Source organism: Laccaria bicolor, genomic scaffold (assembly GCF_000143565.1).
Source record: "Laccaria bicolor S238N-H82 LACBIscaffold_12 genomic scaffold, whole genome shotgun sequence".
NCBI classification, from domain to species: Eukaryota; Fungi; Basidiomycota; class Agaricomycetes; order Agaricales; family Hydnangiaceae; genus Laccaria; species Laccaria bicolor.
Genome location: NW_001889883.1, coordinates 321,257 through 335,652, shown reverse-complemented (window position 1 = coordinate 335,652; position 14,396 = coordinate 321,257). Strand labels below are relative to the sequence as shown.

The following is a 14,396-nucleotide window of genomic DNA, read 5'->3' as shown; positions in this document are numbered from 1 at the left end:
GGTTACCAGCATGATCCCCATATTGCATACCCACGAATATATAACGACTTTTTCAGCAAGTTTTTCTCAAATGGGTTTGTATCCGAATGCTCTAACCATTTCCGCTGAATATAGCTCTCAAATCTCGTTCTCATTTGCTCAAGCTCTCCATAGCTCACGCACTTGCCCAATCGACACTCCTAGCACGCTATGAAACCACGGCTCAGCAAGTGCTATCATCGCCTTTGACCATCTCGATACCAAAGCAACTAGCCAAGTCAGGCGTGCTGAAGCTTCGCCGGCACGAAGCACTCAAGTTGACTGGCCGCCTCTTCAAATTGCGCCGAGACGTCAATCTGGTGTCGAACGTCCTTGACATTCCCGAATTGTTTTGGAGTGAGGCAAGTTTGAAGAGTTTGTATGATGCTGTTCGGGAGTACATGGAGATCAAGCCTCGTGTGCAGTTATTGAATGAGAAGCTTGGGGTTGTAAGCGACTTTGTCAGTATCCTCTCCATATTTTGAGACGGGGGATTGACATTGCAAAACCCAGTTGGATGCCATTCACGACCATCTCAATAATTCTGCGATGGAGCGAATAACGTGGATTATCATCTGGTTTGTCGATGATTTTTTTATCTTCTCTTTTCGCTGACCTACACTTTCAAGGCTGATTGTGGTTGCCATCCTTGTGGAATTGGTCAGTTTTTCTTGTCTTTTTTTTCCCCTCATCTTTTATTTATTATTTTGTTCAGGGTGAGGTGATTGCACGGCTGGTTGTTCACGCAACGCTAGGTGGGGAGCGGCTTCGGATAAGGGAAGCTGCAGTATCTGTACTTTCAAAAGAAGAAGCGCTTAGGAGGTTGGAGGGTATGATATGGTGATACGGTTCTGATTTGATGTGGATTTGATACCCAAGGTTTATTTTGGACGTGGCTTGAGCGTGTGAAAGAACACTTTGAGTCGTATTTTCACAACAAGACAAGAATTGAAGTCAACGAGCACAACGACCAACCAGCGATCAATATCCCGCCTATCAGCCTTTAGCGCCTTCTAGCTTATAGCCACTTCTCGCCCTTTGTCCCTGATACCACCTTGATCCCATACCACCACCACCCTCATGTCTCAGCCAGCGACCTCGTCGTCCTCGACGTACGTCAATCATACCCATATTCATCACTACACATCTAATAACTCTTTGCAGACCTTCAATCACAGATTCCTGGAAATCCACACTCCGTCCTCCACCAAAAGACATCCGTCCCCAAACCGAAGATGTAACCGCTACAAAGGGCATAGAATTCGAGGACATGTTCCTCCGCCGCGAGCTTCTCATGGGCATCTTTGAAGCAGGTTTTGAGAAGCCCTCTCCCATTCAGGAAGAGGCTATTCCCATTGCCCTGACCAAACGTGACATCCTCGCCCGTGCAAAGAATGGCACCGGAAAAACAGCCGCTTTCGTCATTCCCTCCCTTCAGCAAATTGACATTACAAAGAACAAGATCCAGGCCCTCCTCCTCGTTCCTACTCGTGAGCTTGCCCTCCAAACATCTCAGGTGTGCAAAACACTCGGAAAACACATGGGAGTGCAGGTCATGGTCACCACTGGTGGTACAACCCTCAAGGACGATATCTTACGTTTATCGGAGTCCGTACACGTCTTGGTAGGCACTCCAGGCCGTATCCTGGATTTGGCTGGCAAAAATGTTGCCGACCTCACTGAATGCCCTGTATTCGTCATGGACGAGGCAGATAAACTGTTATCTCCTGAATTCGCCCCTGTGATGGAACAGCTGCTTTCCTATCTCCCTACTGAACGCCAAGTCATGCTTTTTAGTGCGACTTTCCCTATGATCGTCAAAGACTTTAAGGTATTTATTTCTTTGCTGGCGCCTCCTGACTCGTCGTTTAATAATTTTACACAGGACAAACACATGAATTCCCCGTACGAAATCAACTTGATGGACGAACTTACCCTTCGCGGTGTCACCCAATATTATGCCTATGTCGAAGAACGACAAAAGGTTCACTGTTTAAATACTCTCTTCTCCAAGGTTCGTTCGTCTTCCACTGGAGTTGTCAGCACCCAACTAACATCCACACGTTAGTTGCAAATCAACCAATCCATCATTTTCTGTAATTCCACGAACCGCGTCGAGCTCCTCGCCAAAAAGGTGACTGAGCTCGGATACTCCTGTTTCTACTCCCACGCAAAGATGCTCCAATCGCACCGCAACCGCGTTTTCCATGACTTCCGCAACGGCGTATGCCGCAACCTTGTCTGCTCGGACCTCCTCACTCGTGGAATTGATATTCAAGCGGTGAATGTCGTTATCAATTTTGATTTCCCCAAGAATAGCGAGACGTATCTGCATCGTATTGGCCGTTCAGGCAGGTTCGGACATTTGGGATTGGCAATCAACCTCGTGACATATGAGGATCGGTTTAATCTATACAAGATTGAGCAAGAGCTAGGGACGGAGATTCAGCCGATCCCGCAAAATATTGATCGGGGGCTGTACGTTGCCCCAAGCGGGTCCGAGGAGCAGGAGAAGGCACAACAGCAGCAGCAACAGCCAAAGGCGGCTCAACCTCAGCAACGACAGGCTAACGTGGTAACGCCTGCTCATAGGAATGGGCAGCCGCAAGCTCAACAGCAACAGCAGCAGGGTCAAGCGCAGGTGATGTACTCGAGCAGGCAACCCCAGCAAGGTCGGCAGCAGCAGAATGGAGGTGTGCCACCTCAACATCCGCGGGGTCAACCTTCGTACCGTGGTGGTGTGCCTGTGGTGCGGTGAGGGCTTTGTGAAGGAGCTGGAGGTGGGGAGAGAGGTGGTGGGAGGGAGAGGGGAGAGAGCATTGGAGCAGGAGGAGAGGAGCGGGGGAAGAAGCAATTCCGACATTCCAATCATTTGTCAAGCCAACATCCACCACCATTACACCGAATCTCAGGCAAAACACCCATTCTTTAACAGTCCGGCGATCGCATACGCAGCCCCCGATCTGTGACCTACCATTATTATTCGCGTCACCGCCTCCAACACTATTATATTTTGCGTCCAGAACACACATCGACTGCGACTCCCGTCAGTTTCCCTGACTCATCCCCGTTGTGCCTATTCCTACTCTATCTTTCTGCTATAAAGGCCTTACAGTTCGGACACTCCTTAAACCTTGCCACGTTGGCGCTTTTGTCTGGTGTTGCTGGTGATGCGTTATTGGCTTTTCGGTGTTGTGTGTCGGTTTGTTGGGGGGAGACACTGTTGATGTTGTTGAGGAGGGGAAGGAGGGGGAGGGGAGGTTAGCAGCATAGCACAGTTCGTGTCGTTGGTGTTTGGTACTTGACCTTTTTCCTGGTCATTATTCCAGAATCAATCTATCGAGCTTTGGCGGCCTTGCTGCAATCCTTTCGTTGTCACGAATAAGCACTCAACCAGAGGCTGATTTGTCTGATCACTACAGACACTCTCTACATTCGCTGAAAACGCGTTCAAGTTGCTTTCAGTCACTGGGTATGTATACCACTGTCCCTACATACTGTCTCAGCTGCGTCGTCGCGGAAATTTGGCCACTCCAAGGAGTTTCGGAAGCACCTCGTTGCCCAGATTTTTACTCCGAGAATTCGTCTGCTTAAGGAAAGCCCTTGGTTGGCCCTTGGGATGCGAAGCAGCCTCTAACTTACAGCTTACTATGCACCACCACCGAATCGAATACTGTCCAGCAACGTGCGATTTGCAGCCAGTTCCGCCCAACATTCTGAATTCACGCCAGTCTCGTTGCCCTTCTTCAAGTCCATTGCGGTTCAAGTCCAGCACAGAGGACTAATAATACTTACTGCCGTTTGCCACATAATTCTGCTTTCTAAGATGTGACGTGACGTTCACTGACATCGCGTTCGTCACACCGCGTTTAGGATCACATGACGGTGTACCTCTTCAGTACCATACCACGATGGACCCAACACAAACTCTACCTGAAGGCTTCGCTCGTTTGTCTGTGAATCCCCAACACGAGGCCATATCCCAAGATACTACCCCATCGCTGAATCGAGTAGCACCCGAGCGCGATCGCTTCACCGACGAAGATCACAAGCCCCCCGATGCGGAGATCATGGAAACATTCAGCGCCTTTCGGAAAATTAATGAGGAGCCCGGTTTACCTGCGCTTCTTTCTGTCATCACTAATGTAGACGAGAGACTCGTATCTCTCTCTCCGCGTGAAACAGGAGGACTGCTAACGCGCCAGCCGTCCATCACTACGGTCTTACAAAAAGCATGGAAAGAAGCCTCATTCAAAGAAGTGCGACAATTGGGTGCGTTTTTTTGTGCCACGCAGCCTCTTTTTCAGCCTCTAACCAACATTGAAGAAATCCTTTGGCCTGCAGTGCCAGCCGCTCGTAAGTAGTTCTCCGCGCTCTTTGACTGGGGTTGGTGACGACGGCTATGTGTAGCAAAATGGCGCCAACGACGGTTCAACGAGGATGCAGAACTGACCAGTGCGTCATTTGTCATCTGTTGTGATTCATGCTTATTTGATGGACTCGATTCTCTAGACCAGGGTGTTTATCCATCCTAGCTTTTGTTTTGCTTAGCCAACCTTATTTTCGAAGCTTTGAAGTCCGCCTGGCATGATAGCTACATCGGAAATAATCATCAACTCCTGTTCGCCAATATCAGTGCAATTTTGCCAACAAGCAAACCATATTCAAACCAAATCGCCATTGTTCAGAGCTCCGGTACGGGAAAATCTCGCATGGTCCACGAGCAAGCGAACGTGGTTTTCACCATCCCGTTTAATCTACAAAAAAGCGTCGAAAAGCAAGGTCTTTGCTTTCTTTTTTCGACTTCCTTGGGCGCTTCTGATGTGCGAACCCAGGCTTGGCGTTCCCCGTCCCTGACGATGCTGTTCGTGACTACCTCGTCGCAACTTCCCTATCGGATGACCAAAACATCCTGAAAACCAACTACTTAAATTTCCTCGCTGGTGTGTTCACGCAAGTCAATAACGAGCTGGAGAAATGTCGGGAAGAATTGAGTGTGAAGCAAATTAGAACCTCTGAAGGTTTAGCAAAGTGGTGGTCAAGTCACCTTGAAGGTGTGCGCACGGGACTATACAAGGCAGCGATTGACGGTGCCAAGGAGGCAATTCAGGTGCGTATTCGTACAGACGGCAAGTAATATCACATTTAGTGATTGCATTCAAGCAGAATCTCCCTGAAATCCAGCAGAAGCATGAAGAATTACTCATGAAACGTCGATCGAAACTCGAGGGCTCCAAAGATTCTGATCGTACCGATTACAATTTAAATATGGTTATTAAGTTTGCCGCAGCGGAATCAGCGAGAGTCGCACTAGGACAACTCATTAGAAAGCTGGAAGGCTGTGAAGGGTCGCAGCGAATCAAACTCATAATCTACTTCGACGGAGCACACACTCTCACCGAGGTGGTGCCCACGAACGACAAAGAGAACACACTTCACGATTTTCTATGTTCATGTCTCAATGAATTTTTGGCCTCTCCGATATTTTGCATTTTTCTATCGACGGGTTCGAGGTTGGCCCAGTTTGCTGCTCCGCGGGCCTTTGCCACATCTGCTCGCATTCGCGGCGGGAAGGCCGTAACGCACGCACCAATTACTGAAACACCCTTTGACTGCTGCGGGGACCTCATGGTCAAACCAGGCAAGTTGACTACCAAAGATATCAGCACAATTCCATTCATGGCGCAATTTGGGCGACCGTTGTGAGTACTTTTCCAAGTGTTTCAATTGACATTCTTTGACGACTTAATGCGATAGATTTTGGGCGCTGTTACGAGGAGCCGGGCTTGAGGCATCACAGCTTCATACAGAAATCTTGGCTTTGGCACGCGCGAAGCTCGTTGCTTCTCGTGAGATCAACAATCGCTATGACACCTTCTCACCTGCTGCAAGACTAGCAGTTCTAGATAGCCAATTGTCTCTGGACTTTGAGCCTCGCCGTGAAAAGGTTCAAATCGAAGAGGCTGCTCTGGTCGAGAGCCACATGCGGTTCGCATATTCTGTTCCTGATCACCAAGAGTACCTGCGGTCTGGATACCCTTCCGAACCCCTTCTTGCCGAGGCTGCTGCCCAGCAACTCAGGACATGGAGGACGCGAGATCCATTCATAGCAGTCGAAATGCTTACCGATATCCTCGAAACTGGCTTGCTTGATCATGGAGAACTGGGGGAGCTTGCCGGACGCCAACTTCTTCTCGATGCCTACCATCGTGCCGTCGAACTAGAACAACGTGATTGTCCGGAGAAGACGCCTCTGAATTTCAGTGCTGGCTGTCGTCTCATAAACTTTATCATAATGTTGTACACCGATGAGTGTGCAAATATGGTTCTTGACAGCACCCCAGATAATTTGGAAGGAATACAGTTCAGAGAGGCATTCAAGGACGCCCTCATTTGCTTCACACACTTCGGGAAAATGGCGGACGACACTGGCATAACCTCCACCGCCGCATGGGCAGCTTTTATCCGTCACATGGCGATCATATGTCGGAATGGCCAACATACCGTCGACTGCATCTTACCTGTCCTCCTCTGGGACACTTGGCTGTGCGAGCATGTCATGACTGGTATGCTTGTTCAGTTCAAGCGACAGATACAAGGCGGTACTATCGCTGAACACTCCATCGACCAAGCTAAGATTGGTTTTTTCCCGAAAGCGTTAGAGGAATGCACACACGGGTCAAGCCCCACGTCCTACCGGCCGTACATCAGCTTAATAATGGAGCTGGGAGTACAAGTAAAAACTCCTGAGGAAGCCAAGACCGCCACTATATCGTCGTTCAAGAAGAAATCCGACAGTCGCCCTCGAACCCCGCCACCGATTGAGGGAAGTCCGGATCAACATGCCAGATACAATATCTTTGCATATGGTTGCTCCTCAACAGTGTACCGCGGCATCGATGCTGGTCATAAAGCTTCATATGCCCTCCTCTTGAGTTCTCGTGACTTCCTCGGAGAGCATCCGCGGAAAGATGCGCAATCACTCAAAGCGGTGCGGCGGATGAAGCCATTTTGGAATGGGGGTGAAGATTGTTACCACTGGGTTGAACATGACAATATACTTCATGGCCCTGTTCGACCCCGGAAGGAGGAATTCCTCGTTGGAGAGAGCATTGGAGCAGGAGGAGAGGAGCAGCAAATCTGACATTGTCAAGCCAACATCCACCACCATTACACCGAATTTTAGGTAAAACACTCATTGTTTACAGTCCGGTGATCGCATACGCAGGCCCCAATTAGTGACCCACCATTATTATTCGCGTCACCGCCTCCACATTATTATATTTTGCGTCCAGAACACACATCGACTGCGACTCCCGTCAGTTTCCCTGACTCATCCCCGTTGTGCCTATTCATTTCTGCTATAAAGGCCTTACAGTTCGGACACTCCTTAAACCTTGCCACGTTGGCGCTTTTGTCTGGTGTTGCTGGTGTCGCGTTGTTGGTTTTTTGGTGTTGTGTGTCGGTTGTGGTTGTTGATCGGGGGAGAGATTGATGATGTTGTTGAGGAGGGGAAGGAGGAGGGAGAGGGAGGTTTGCGGCATAGCACAGTTTGTCGTTGGTGTTTGGTACTCGACCTTTTTCTGGTCAGTATTCCAGAGTCAATCAATCTATCGAGTTTTGGCGGCCTTGCCAAGGCCTTGCTGCAATCCTTTCATTATCACGAATAAGCACTCAACCAGATATTGACCCTTCTGATCACTATATGCAAAGACTGAAAATGTTCACGCGAAAGTTGCTTTCGTGCACTGGCTATGTATGCCAAAAAGCTAACATTCATTTTCATTGGTCATTCCTAACTTCATAACCCCATTGAGAACAAAGGGTGTATTGCAAACACCATTCCACCATTCTTTTGTTTCCAAAAGCGATTTTCCATCTTGCTTGACCCTTGGGACTGATAACACCGAATTGTTGGAACATCTCACGAGGAGTGCTTTGCTTGGTTTATGAAACACAGCAGAGCCTGGCTGCGTAGGAAGGGCCATTGGCTCCAGACTTGATGATGGAGACCATACGGAAGGGTTGTGCAGCTGGAAGGATTTGTGGGAGACAGGCATGTGAGTTAGCAGAGGACGCTAAGAATTGGGGCGGTTGGTACATATATATCATGACAAGAGGATACTTTACAAACCTGATGAGAAATCGCGCGATACCGTTGAACAATATTTTCTGCCGACATAGTCTCGAAGTTGAGTAAAGCATCGGCCATGGATATCTTTGGGGCGTGACTAAGGGTAGAAGAAGTAGGCTGAGGTTGAAGTGAGGCCTGTGGAAACCAAAGTCAGATTTTTCGCATTGAGTCGTGAGTCGTTGTCGTTAATACCTTTCCCGCGCGCATATCCCTCATAACTGACACTAACAGCTTTCCGCCCTCACACGCCAAAGTCTCTTGCAGAGATGTAAACGTTGCTTCCTTTGGCACAGGCTGCACAAGAACAATAGAGTTAGTTATTTTCAGTAATCCAAGGCCCCAAGGCACACATACCACTCTAGTAAACCCCCAAATACCCCCAGCATCGATCCCTTCTTTTTTCTTGAGCATGTTGATGACGCAAACCCCCGTTTCCTGCTCCCCATTGAGCAGAGTGTGTTGAATCGGTGCTGGGCCGCGGTATGCGGGTAGTAGAGACGGATGCACGTTGAGCCTCCTTGTCGGAAGGAACGCGTCTAGTTGAGTTGTAGTCAGGATGCGACCGAAGGACGCGGTTACCAACAAGTGGTCCGGGTTTGGAGAGTCCATCTGGAGCTCAGAAAAAGGAGGTGGGAGCTGGTGGTGGAAAGAACGTGTGTGAGCTCGTCTACGAGAAACACTCTGCGGCATACCTTCCACTGACGGAACTCTGGTTTTGTGTGAGGGATGGAGTGCACTGGGAGATTGAGCGTTTGGCTCAAAATTTTGAGGGGTGCTTGGAAAAGAAGAATCAGATCGGTGTGAAAAACCTCGACGCGTCACTTGAGAAAAGAAACAAGCGTACAGACGGAGAGCAGGGAACCACGTCGGCCAACCTTCTTGTCAGGGTTTGTAGCGACCAATATATTCTGCCATAAATCTATATATGTTAACTGGAAGTCAGCATGAGTGCAGAAACTTTGCTTGTTTGAAAATACGCCTGACCAGAAGCTGCGTAGAGCTCCTTCAAGACGAGGCAGGAGAAGTCGTCGCGTCCCATGAACAGGATTTTGAACCGCTCGTCGCGTTGTTGGCCAGCATGGGAATGAACATGTAACCTTCGAGCTTTCGGGGTGGTATGCACGCGATTTAACCTCCAAATGCGCCAAAGATAAATGGACGGGTGGACTGTTGAGGTTCGAAACATGGAAACGCCAAATAGTGAGAAACACCACTTCTAGGATTACAACTAACGTAACGATAAAGGTTGCAGAGGATGCCAATTATTATTGCTTGCATACAGTCGAATAAATCCTACAGGTATCGCTTCCTTTGTGATATATGGTATACAAAATCACGGTACATAGCGGAACTCCGGCGCCTGTAAGTGTAACGGATGAGTTTAACCTTCCTTTCCAAAAGCATACCACACCTACCTCGTCTGCGAGTTCACTGGTATCAACCTTAGCATTAGTTTTTGGTCGACCATACATTGCATCCCTTCGGGCATTGGCATTTCGATAAGAGATCTACCGAAATTTTGTTAGAGAGTTCAGGTGTGCAGGAAAGGGATTGGGGCAGTACACTCAGAATGATAGAGCACACAGCCGCCAAGAATTCGAGGGCGCAACAGACTGCAAACAAGGGGAAGTGAATAACAATAAAGTGCAGGATCCGAGGCTAACATACTTGCAAAGCCCTTGCTAAAAGGATGACAATGCAAGTTAGGATGCTAAGGAGCAAAAAATGGCAAAGGTGGAAGCCTCACATGTACCGAGGTCCGTCCGTCTTCGGAAATAGGTGAGATCCGAGAATACTTCCACATTGGCCTATGGCCATGAACATGGGAATGCCAGTCGCTTTCTTAGTTTCTGATCCAAGATTATGGGCAACTATAACAGAAATGTTCAGGATACGAAAGCAGGAGAAATGACGCGAGCTTACACCAAGCTATAATAATCCCAATCGTTGTGTATGTTCCACTGACAACGCAAAACGTGGCAAAGTATCGAACATGAACATTTGCATGTACGGTCAGGAGAAGTCTGTTAGATGTGCGACATGAGGAAAGGGTTAGAGCGCGGCGAATACGAAAAAACTGACAAATATCCCAGTCCACCAAGACTGCTAGAGATCGCCATGAAGATGCCTCGGCTTTGTAGTCTATCCGAAATGAGAGAGAGAAGTGTTAAGAGAACGGCTGCCACTGCATAAGGCGGGACTGTCAATAGCTGAGCGAGGGCATTGGCTGGAAGAATGTCAACTTTGGAAATCACACAGGTTAAAAGATTCAGCGCACAGTATCCAAATGTCGTGATAATAGTCGGCAGGAACGCTGAAGTGGAAGCCAGGGCGCAGTTCAAACCAAAGTAAATAACACCTGCAGTGTAAATCTTGCAAGAAAAAATACCTCAATTATTTTATTCATAGTAGAAGGACTGAAGTCCACACTTACTCGCCAATCACGGAGTGCGAGAAAGATGTGAGCTGAGGAGTGGATTAACTTATGTACGCCGCATTCACAACGAGGGAATTACCTTTATTAACGGTTGCCCCCGTATCACCGCTCGTGGATCTGTTCATCCTATCAATGGCAATCGCACGCTCCCGCTCATTCAAAAAGGAAGTAGATTCTGGACGGTCAGGAAGCAGAAAAATTGTCAAGATTCCCAGAAGTATTGGTGGTATTCCCTGAAGGTCTTTGTTAAATAGAGCTTCGCTTGTCTAGATTTGAGCTCACCTCTATGATGAACAAGATTCTCCAATTCTGTAGCGAAGAGTGGATATGCTGCACTCCAAATGCAATAAGGCCTCCAAAGGCACCTGCGACAGCAGCAAAGCCAAACCAATACGCCATCTGTTAGAGTGCATCAGAACATAAAGTTCACAGGATAGATGACGCTCACTCGAAGTCCCATTTCCGTTTTGGTGTAATAATAAGCTTTCAAGCCAAACATATGAGGTTAGAAGTAATATAACAGGAAAGATACATACATAGATATAACGGAATAGAGGGTCCAAAAGCGGCTTCAAAGGCGCCAAGCATAAGACGGCAGACCACCAGTCCGCCAAAGCTAAACCCCGTTGACTACAAAGATAGTCAGAAGACGAGGGTGCTTAAGAACTACCTGCTTTCGCACCATAAGGGTAGAGCACAAGCCCCAGCCAATGGCAGCTGAAGCTATCCATAGGCGAGGGGGAAAGAGTTTGGATATTACAGTTGCTGGAACTTGGAAGAGGATCTGTTGGCAGAGGGTAAAACTAACATTTGAGCCATACAAGGAATACCCTCACATAAGTGAAGAAGAAGGCTGAATTAACCCAATCAAACAGCTCTCCGGTCTTGTCCCCACCAAGAACGTCCTCGGGTAAACCCTGCAGTCGGGCATTGCCCAAGTTTGAGCGGTCCAAGTCTGTTCATCACGTCAGTTTCATTGAACAACCGAAACGAAGGTCACAACTAACATGCAAATAAATAGAGGAGACACGCAATGGGCAATATCCTCCGATCAAGTTTACGAACTAGATTCTTTTCCTCTTCAGACAGCTCCTCTCGACGCGTTCGTTCGTGTCCATAATCGTTCGATATGGTATCTATCTTTTGACCCAAGTTTTTTGTCAGTTCCAGTTCGTCAGACATAAGGGAGGGAGGTAAGAAGCATAATGGGGCCCATGTGAAGAAAGAAGCGAATAGGTGCAGGGCTATTTTTGTCACCTATGATCTGACAACCCAAAATCAACGACTGACCAGCGGGGTATATTCAACATCACTCTTCTGTGATCTGAAGAGCATGGCCGAAACGCTCTTTGCGATCATCGCAGATTGTGCAGCGCAATGTGGGGAGTAGGGAGTCGGATGGTTGTGCTTGCCGAGGGTACACCTGGCGGGGTATTTAACGGTTCACGGTATCTTGAGGGAAGCGCTAGAAGACGACAGGGATGATGATTTGGGAGATGTTCATCCGGACGTGATGTCTGCCTGCACCTGTCAAGTGTCCATTCACGGCTATGATCCAGAGAGGAAAACTCGGTGTATCTTCCGTTGCATCTCTCCCTATTGTCTCAGCCGCGTCGTTGCCGGAGATGATTACACTCCTCATAGGGGTGAGGTTGAAATTTCAGAAGGGAATTCTGGGAATTCAGAATAAGCTTGGAATAAGCTGATGGCTGGTGAATCTGGCACACGACTCTTGAACAAACATGAATTTGACCAAGCCCAGTCCAAGCATTGTATCTTTTCCGGTACTTTCACGCCTCCTATAAGTACGGATGCATCTACATAATTGCTACCCTCGCATTTTTGCCTCAACTTCGCGTCGCGAAAATAGCTATCGCTATCGCGGTGAACGCGCAATGCTAGCATATGAAAGGAGATTGAATCAGGGCGTATCCGGTAAGGTTGGCGAGAGCTCCACGGCAAAATTCCAGCCGTCCAGAAGGAAAAATAGACAGTCACAGAGGGGATAAGCCGAACTCTCGAATAGTGCCATGTTCACTATCTTTGATAACTAAGTCGTCACTGTTAATCACGTAAAATGGATTCGTGAGATCTGCGACAACAGTTTAGTTGATCAAGATGAATGCTCTTACGAAGGTGGGCCCGTACAACTTCCTTCGTTCTCAAGTCAAGCACAATGTTCATCAATGTTGAGAGTCTTTCTATACTGACCCATGGAGGAAAAACGAGTGTTGTCGTTGTCCGGTGGAACTCGTCCTGGTATTGTGCTCCTGGCAAAGATTGAAAGTAGTAAGGACCAACGGTGTGTAGGTGCGAAAGAGAGAAACATTGAATGATTTGGAACACCAACTTCAGGAAATGGCCTGATTTTGGTCAGACAACTTCCATTCCCCAAATAGCCGATGCAAGGATTTTCTGAAACACCTTTGTCGGTATGCAGTCAACCTGTGCTAAACACGCTTCAACGCCGCACTCTCCTCTGCTCCTGGCCTCTGCTGCGCTGTTCAAAGGTGGAGAGATCACGAGGTGATGGTAGCAGAAGGGGTCGCCGAAGCAAGGCGAGCCCCAAAATTTATAGGCTGGGGAGTGTAGGCTACACTACACATACAAATGTCCAATGTCAATACAAGTACAATAGAATATAGTCCATTTTAAAAGAAAACAAGAAGAGGGAGTGGAGGGAGGGCCAAAGAAAATCTGAAGAGATTCTGCGAGAGGCACGATACGTGAGTATTGAGCTGAACGAGGCCTTACAATGCTTCTTACAATCTAGCAGACGAAGTCTGAACTAGAGGGATGTAAGAATGAGGATGACGCTCAATATGACGAAAGCCTCACCAAATGCGCAGTGATTGGAGAGCGTTTGTAGTAAACGATAGGCGGAGCCTAGGTGTGGAGATCACTGACATTTGGATGAGTATGCGGCGCATAAAAAAGAGAGCGCGGAGCGCTTACCTGTGCTGGGTAGACGTGGTCTGAGAGAGAGGGCCAGCACAGGAGAGGGAAGCGACATCGATGACTTCTCCTAACCCAGCATCTGCCAAACTTTGGCACTGAGTCAGGGATCGATGTCGCAACCATGGTTGATGAGCGGGGCTCAAGGGGAAAAGACTCTGCGGAGCTGAATCTTTTCCTGGCGGAGTTTTGAGTTGGCGCAGAGGCCTACGAAATGCCTCCTTACCCTTGGAACCCGCCATTACGACGAGAACATCGCATCCACGATGACTTTGTTCCGGTACGACTGAGATGTAATATCAGATACTAATCGGTATGAATGTGCGGATACTTACGTCGTCACAAGAAATAACTTGAATAGCATCATTTATCGTCCCCGCATGTTCGGACGAGATCCTGAAGATGAAATCAAGGCAAGCTGGATCGAAGGAGTACTTTCTGAGGTTAGCGAGTTCCTCAAATTCTGGCCGGGTGAGATAATCCCAGCCCGTCGTGATGGTGAATGGGAGCCGTGATCACCATTTGCTGTTCCCTGACTAGCATAGATGTACATGGTCCATTGATTCTTGTTTGACTTCCATAGCTCGTAAAGATGATGATGCGATGGTAGGGAATTGAAGAGTTAAGTATCTGAAGCTTCGTAAATGATCAATATATTGCCAACCCAGTGTTTGATTACGGGAGATGCCAATTATCAAAATCCACTATGGCTTGGGACCAGCCAGTGAGTCAGATCACAGGCGTAATTGGTTCCAGCACCTCAATGTGTCGGCTAAGAAGATGTGCAAGCGGTAAGGCCTCAGTTAGGCCATATAGTACGCGGCCAAGGCCCAAGATGATTTTGAAGTTTCA

At 48.1% G+C, this 14,396-nt stretch overlaps 5 protein-coding genes across 5 annotated transcripts; 2 read left to right on the top strand and 3 right to left on the bottom strand.

The window, feature by feature from the left end:
- Positions 1-70: 70 nt before the first annotated feature.
- LACBIDRAFT_319952 (uncharacterized protein) lies at positions 71-2,663 on the top strand (the record flags this gene model as incomplete). Its single annotated transcript, XM_001881223.1, has 5 exons — positions 71-74; positions 1,197-1,849; positions 1,904-2,032; positions 2,087-2,593; positions 2,628-2,663. 5 exons carry the CDS (start codon positions 71-73, stop codon positions 2,661-2,663), a joined length of 1,329 nt encoding a protein of 442 aa, XP_001881258.1.
- A 1,266-nt stretch (positions 2,664-3,929) lies between these two features.
- Positions 3,930-7,162, top strand: LACBIDRAFT_297573 (uncharacterized protein; the record flags this gene model as incomplete). The annotated part of the gene is made up of 7 exons (XM_001881222.1): positions 3,930-4,290; positions 4,345-4,374; positions 4,429-4,473; positions 4,588-4,800; positions 4,854-5,128; positions 5,185-5,720; positions 5,776-7,162. 7 exons carry the CDS (start codon positions 3,930-3,932, stop codon positions 7,160-7,162), a joined length of 2,847 nt encoding a protein of 948 aa, XP_001881257.1.
- Positions 7,163-7,853: 691 nt separating this feature from the next.
- LACBIDRAFT_167144 (uncharacterized protein) lies at positions 7,854-9,206 on the bottom strand (the record flags this gene model as incomplete). The annotated part of the gene is made up of 7 exons (XM_001881036.1): positions 7,854-8,051; positions 8,096-8,287; positions 8,345-8,446; positions 8,501-8,788; positions 8,845-8,927; positions 8,997-9,071; positions 9,137-9,206. Coding segments are annotated over 7 exons (1,008 nt in total), but the record flags the coding sequence as incomplete, so codon positions are not given.
- Positions 9,207-9,485: 279 nt separating this feature from the next.
- On the bottom strand, positions 9,486-11,771 carry LACBIDRAFT_297571 (uncharacterized protein; the record flags this gene model as incomplete). Its single annotated transcript, XM_001881035.1, has 16 exons — positions 9,486-9,512; positions 9,568-9,660; positions 9,716-9,765; positions 9,821-9,834; positions 9,900-10,023; positions 10,076-10,176; positions 10,235-10,379; positions 10,431-10,524; positions 10,587-10,618; positions 10,669-10,822; positions 10,872-10,988; positions 11,038-11,072; positions 11,126-11,219; positions 11,272-11,373; positions 11,426-11,544; positions 11,597-11,771. The coding sequence occupies 16 exons, from the start codon at positions 11,769-11,771 to the stop codon at positions 9,486-9,488; spliced, it is 1,476 nt and encodes a 491-aa protein (XP_001881070.1).
- Positions 11,772-13,475: 1,704 nt separating this feature from the next.
- Positions 13,476-13,786, bottom strand: LACBIDRAFT_297570 (uncharacterized protein; the record flags this gene model as incomplete). The annotated part of the gene is made up of 2 exons (XM_001881034.1): positions 13,476-13,491; positions 13,545-13,786. 2 exons carry the CDS (start codon positions 13,784-13,786, stop codon positions 13,476-13,478), a joined length of 258 nt encoding a protein of 85 aa, XP_001881069.1.
- Between the last annotated feature and the right edge of the window lie 610 nt (positions 13,787-14,396).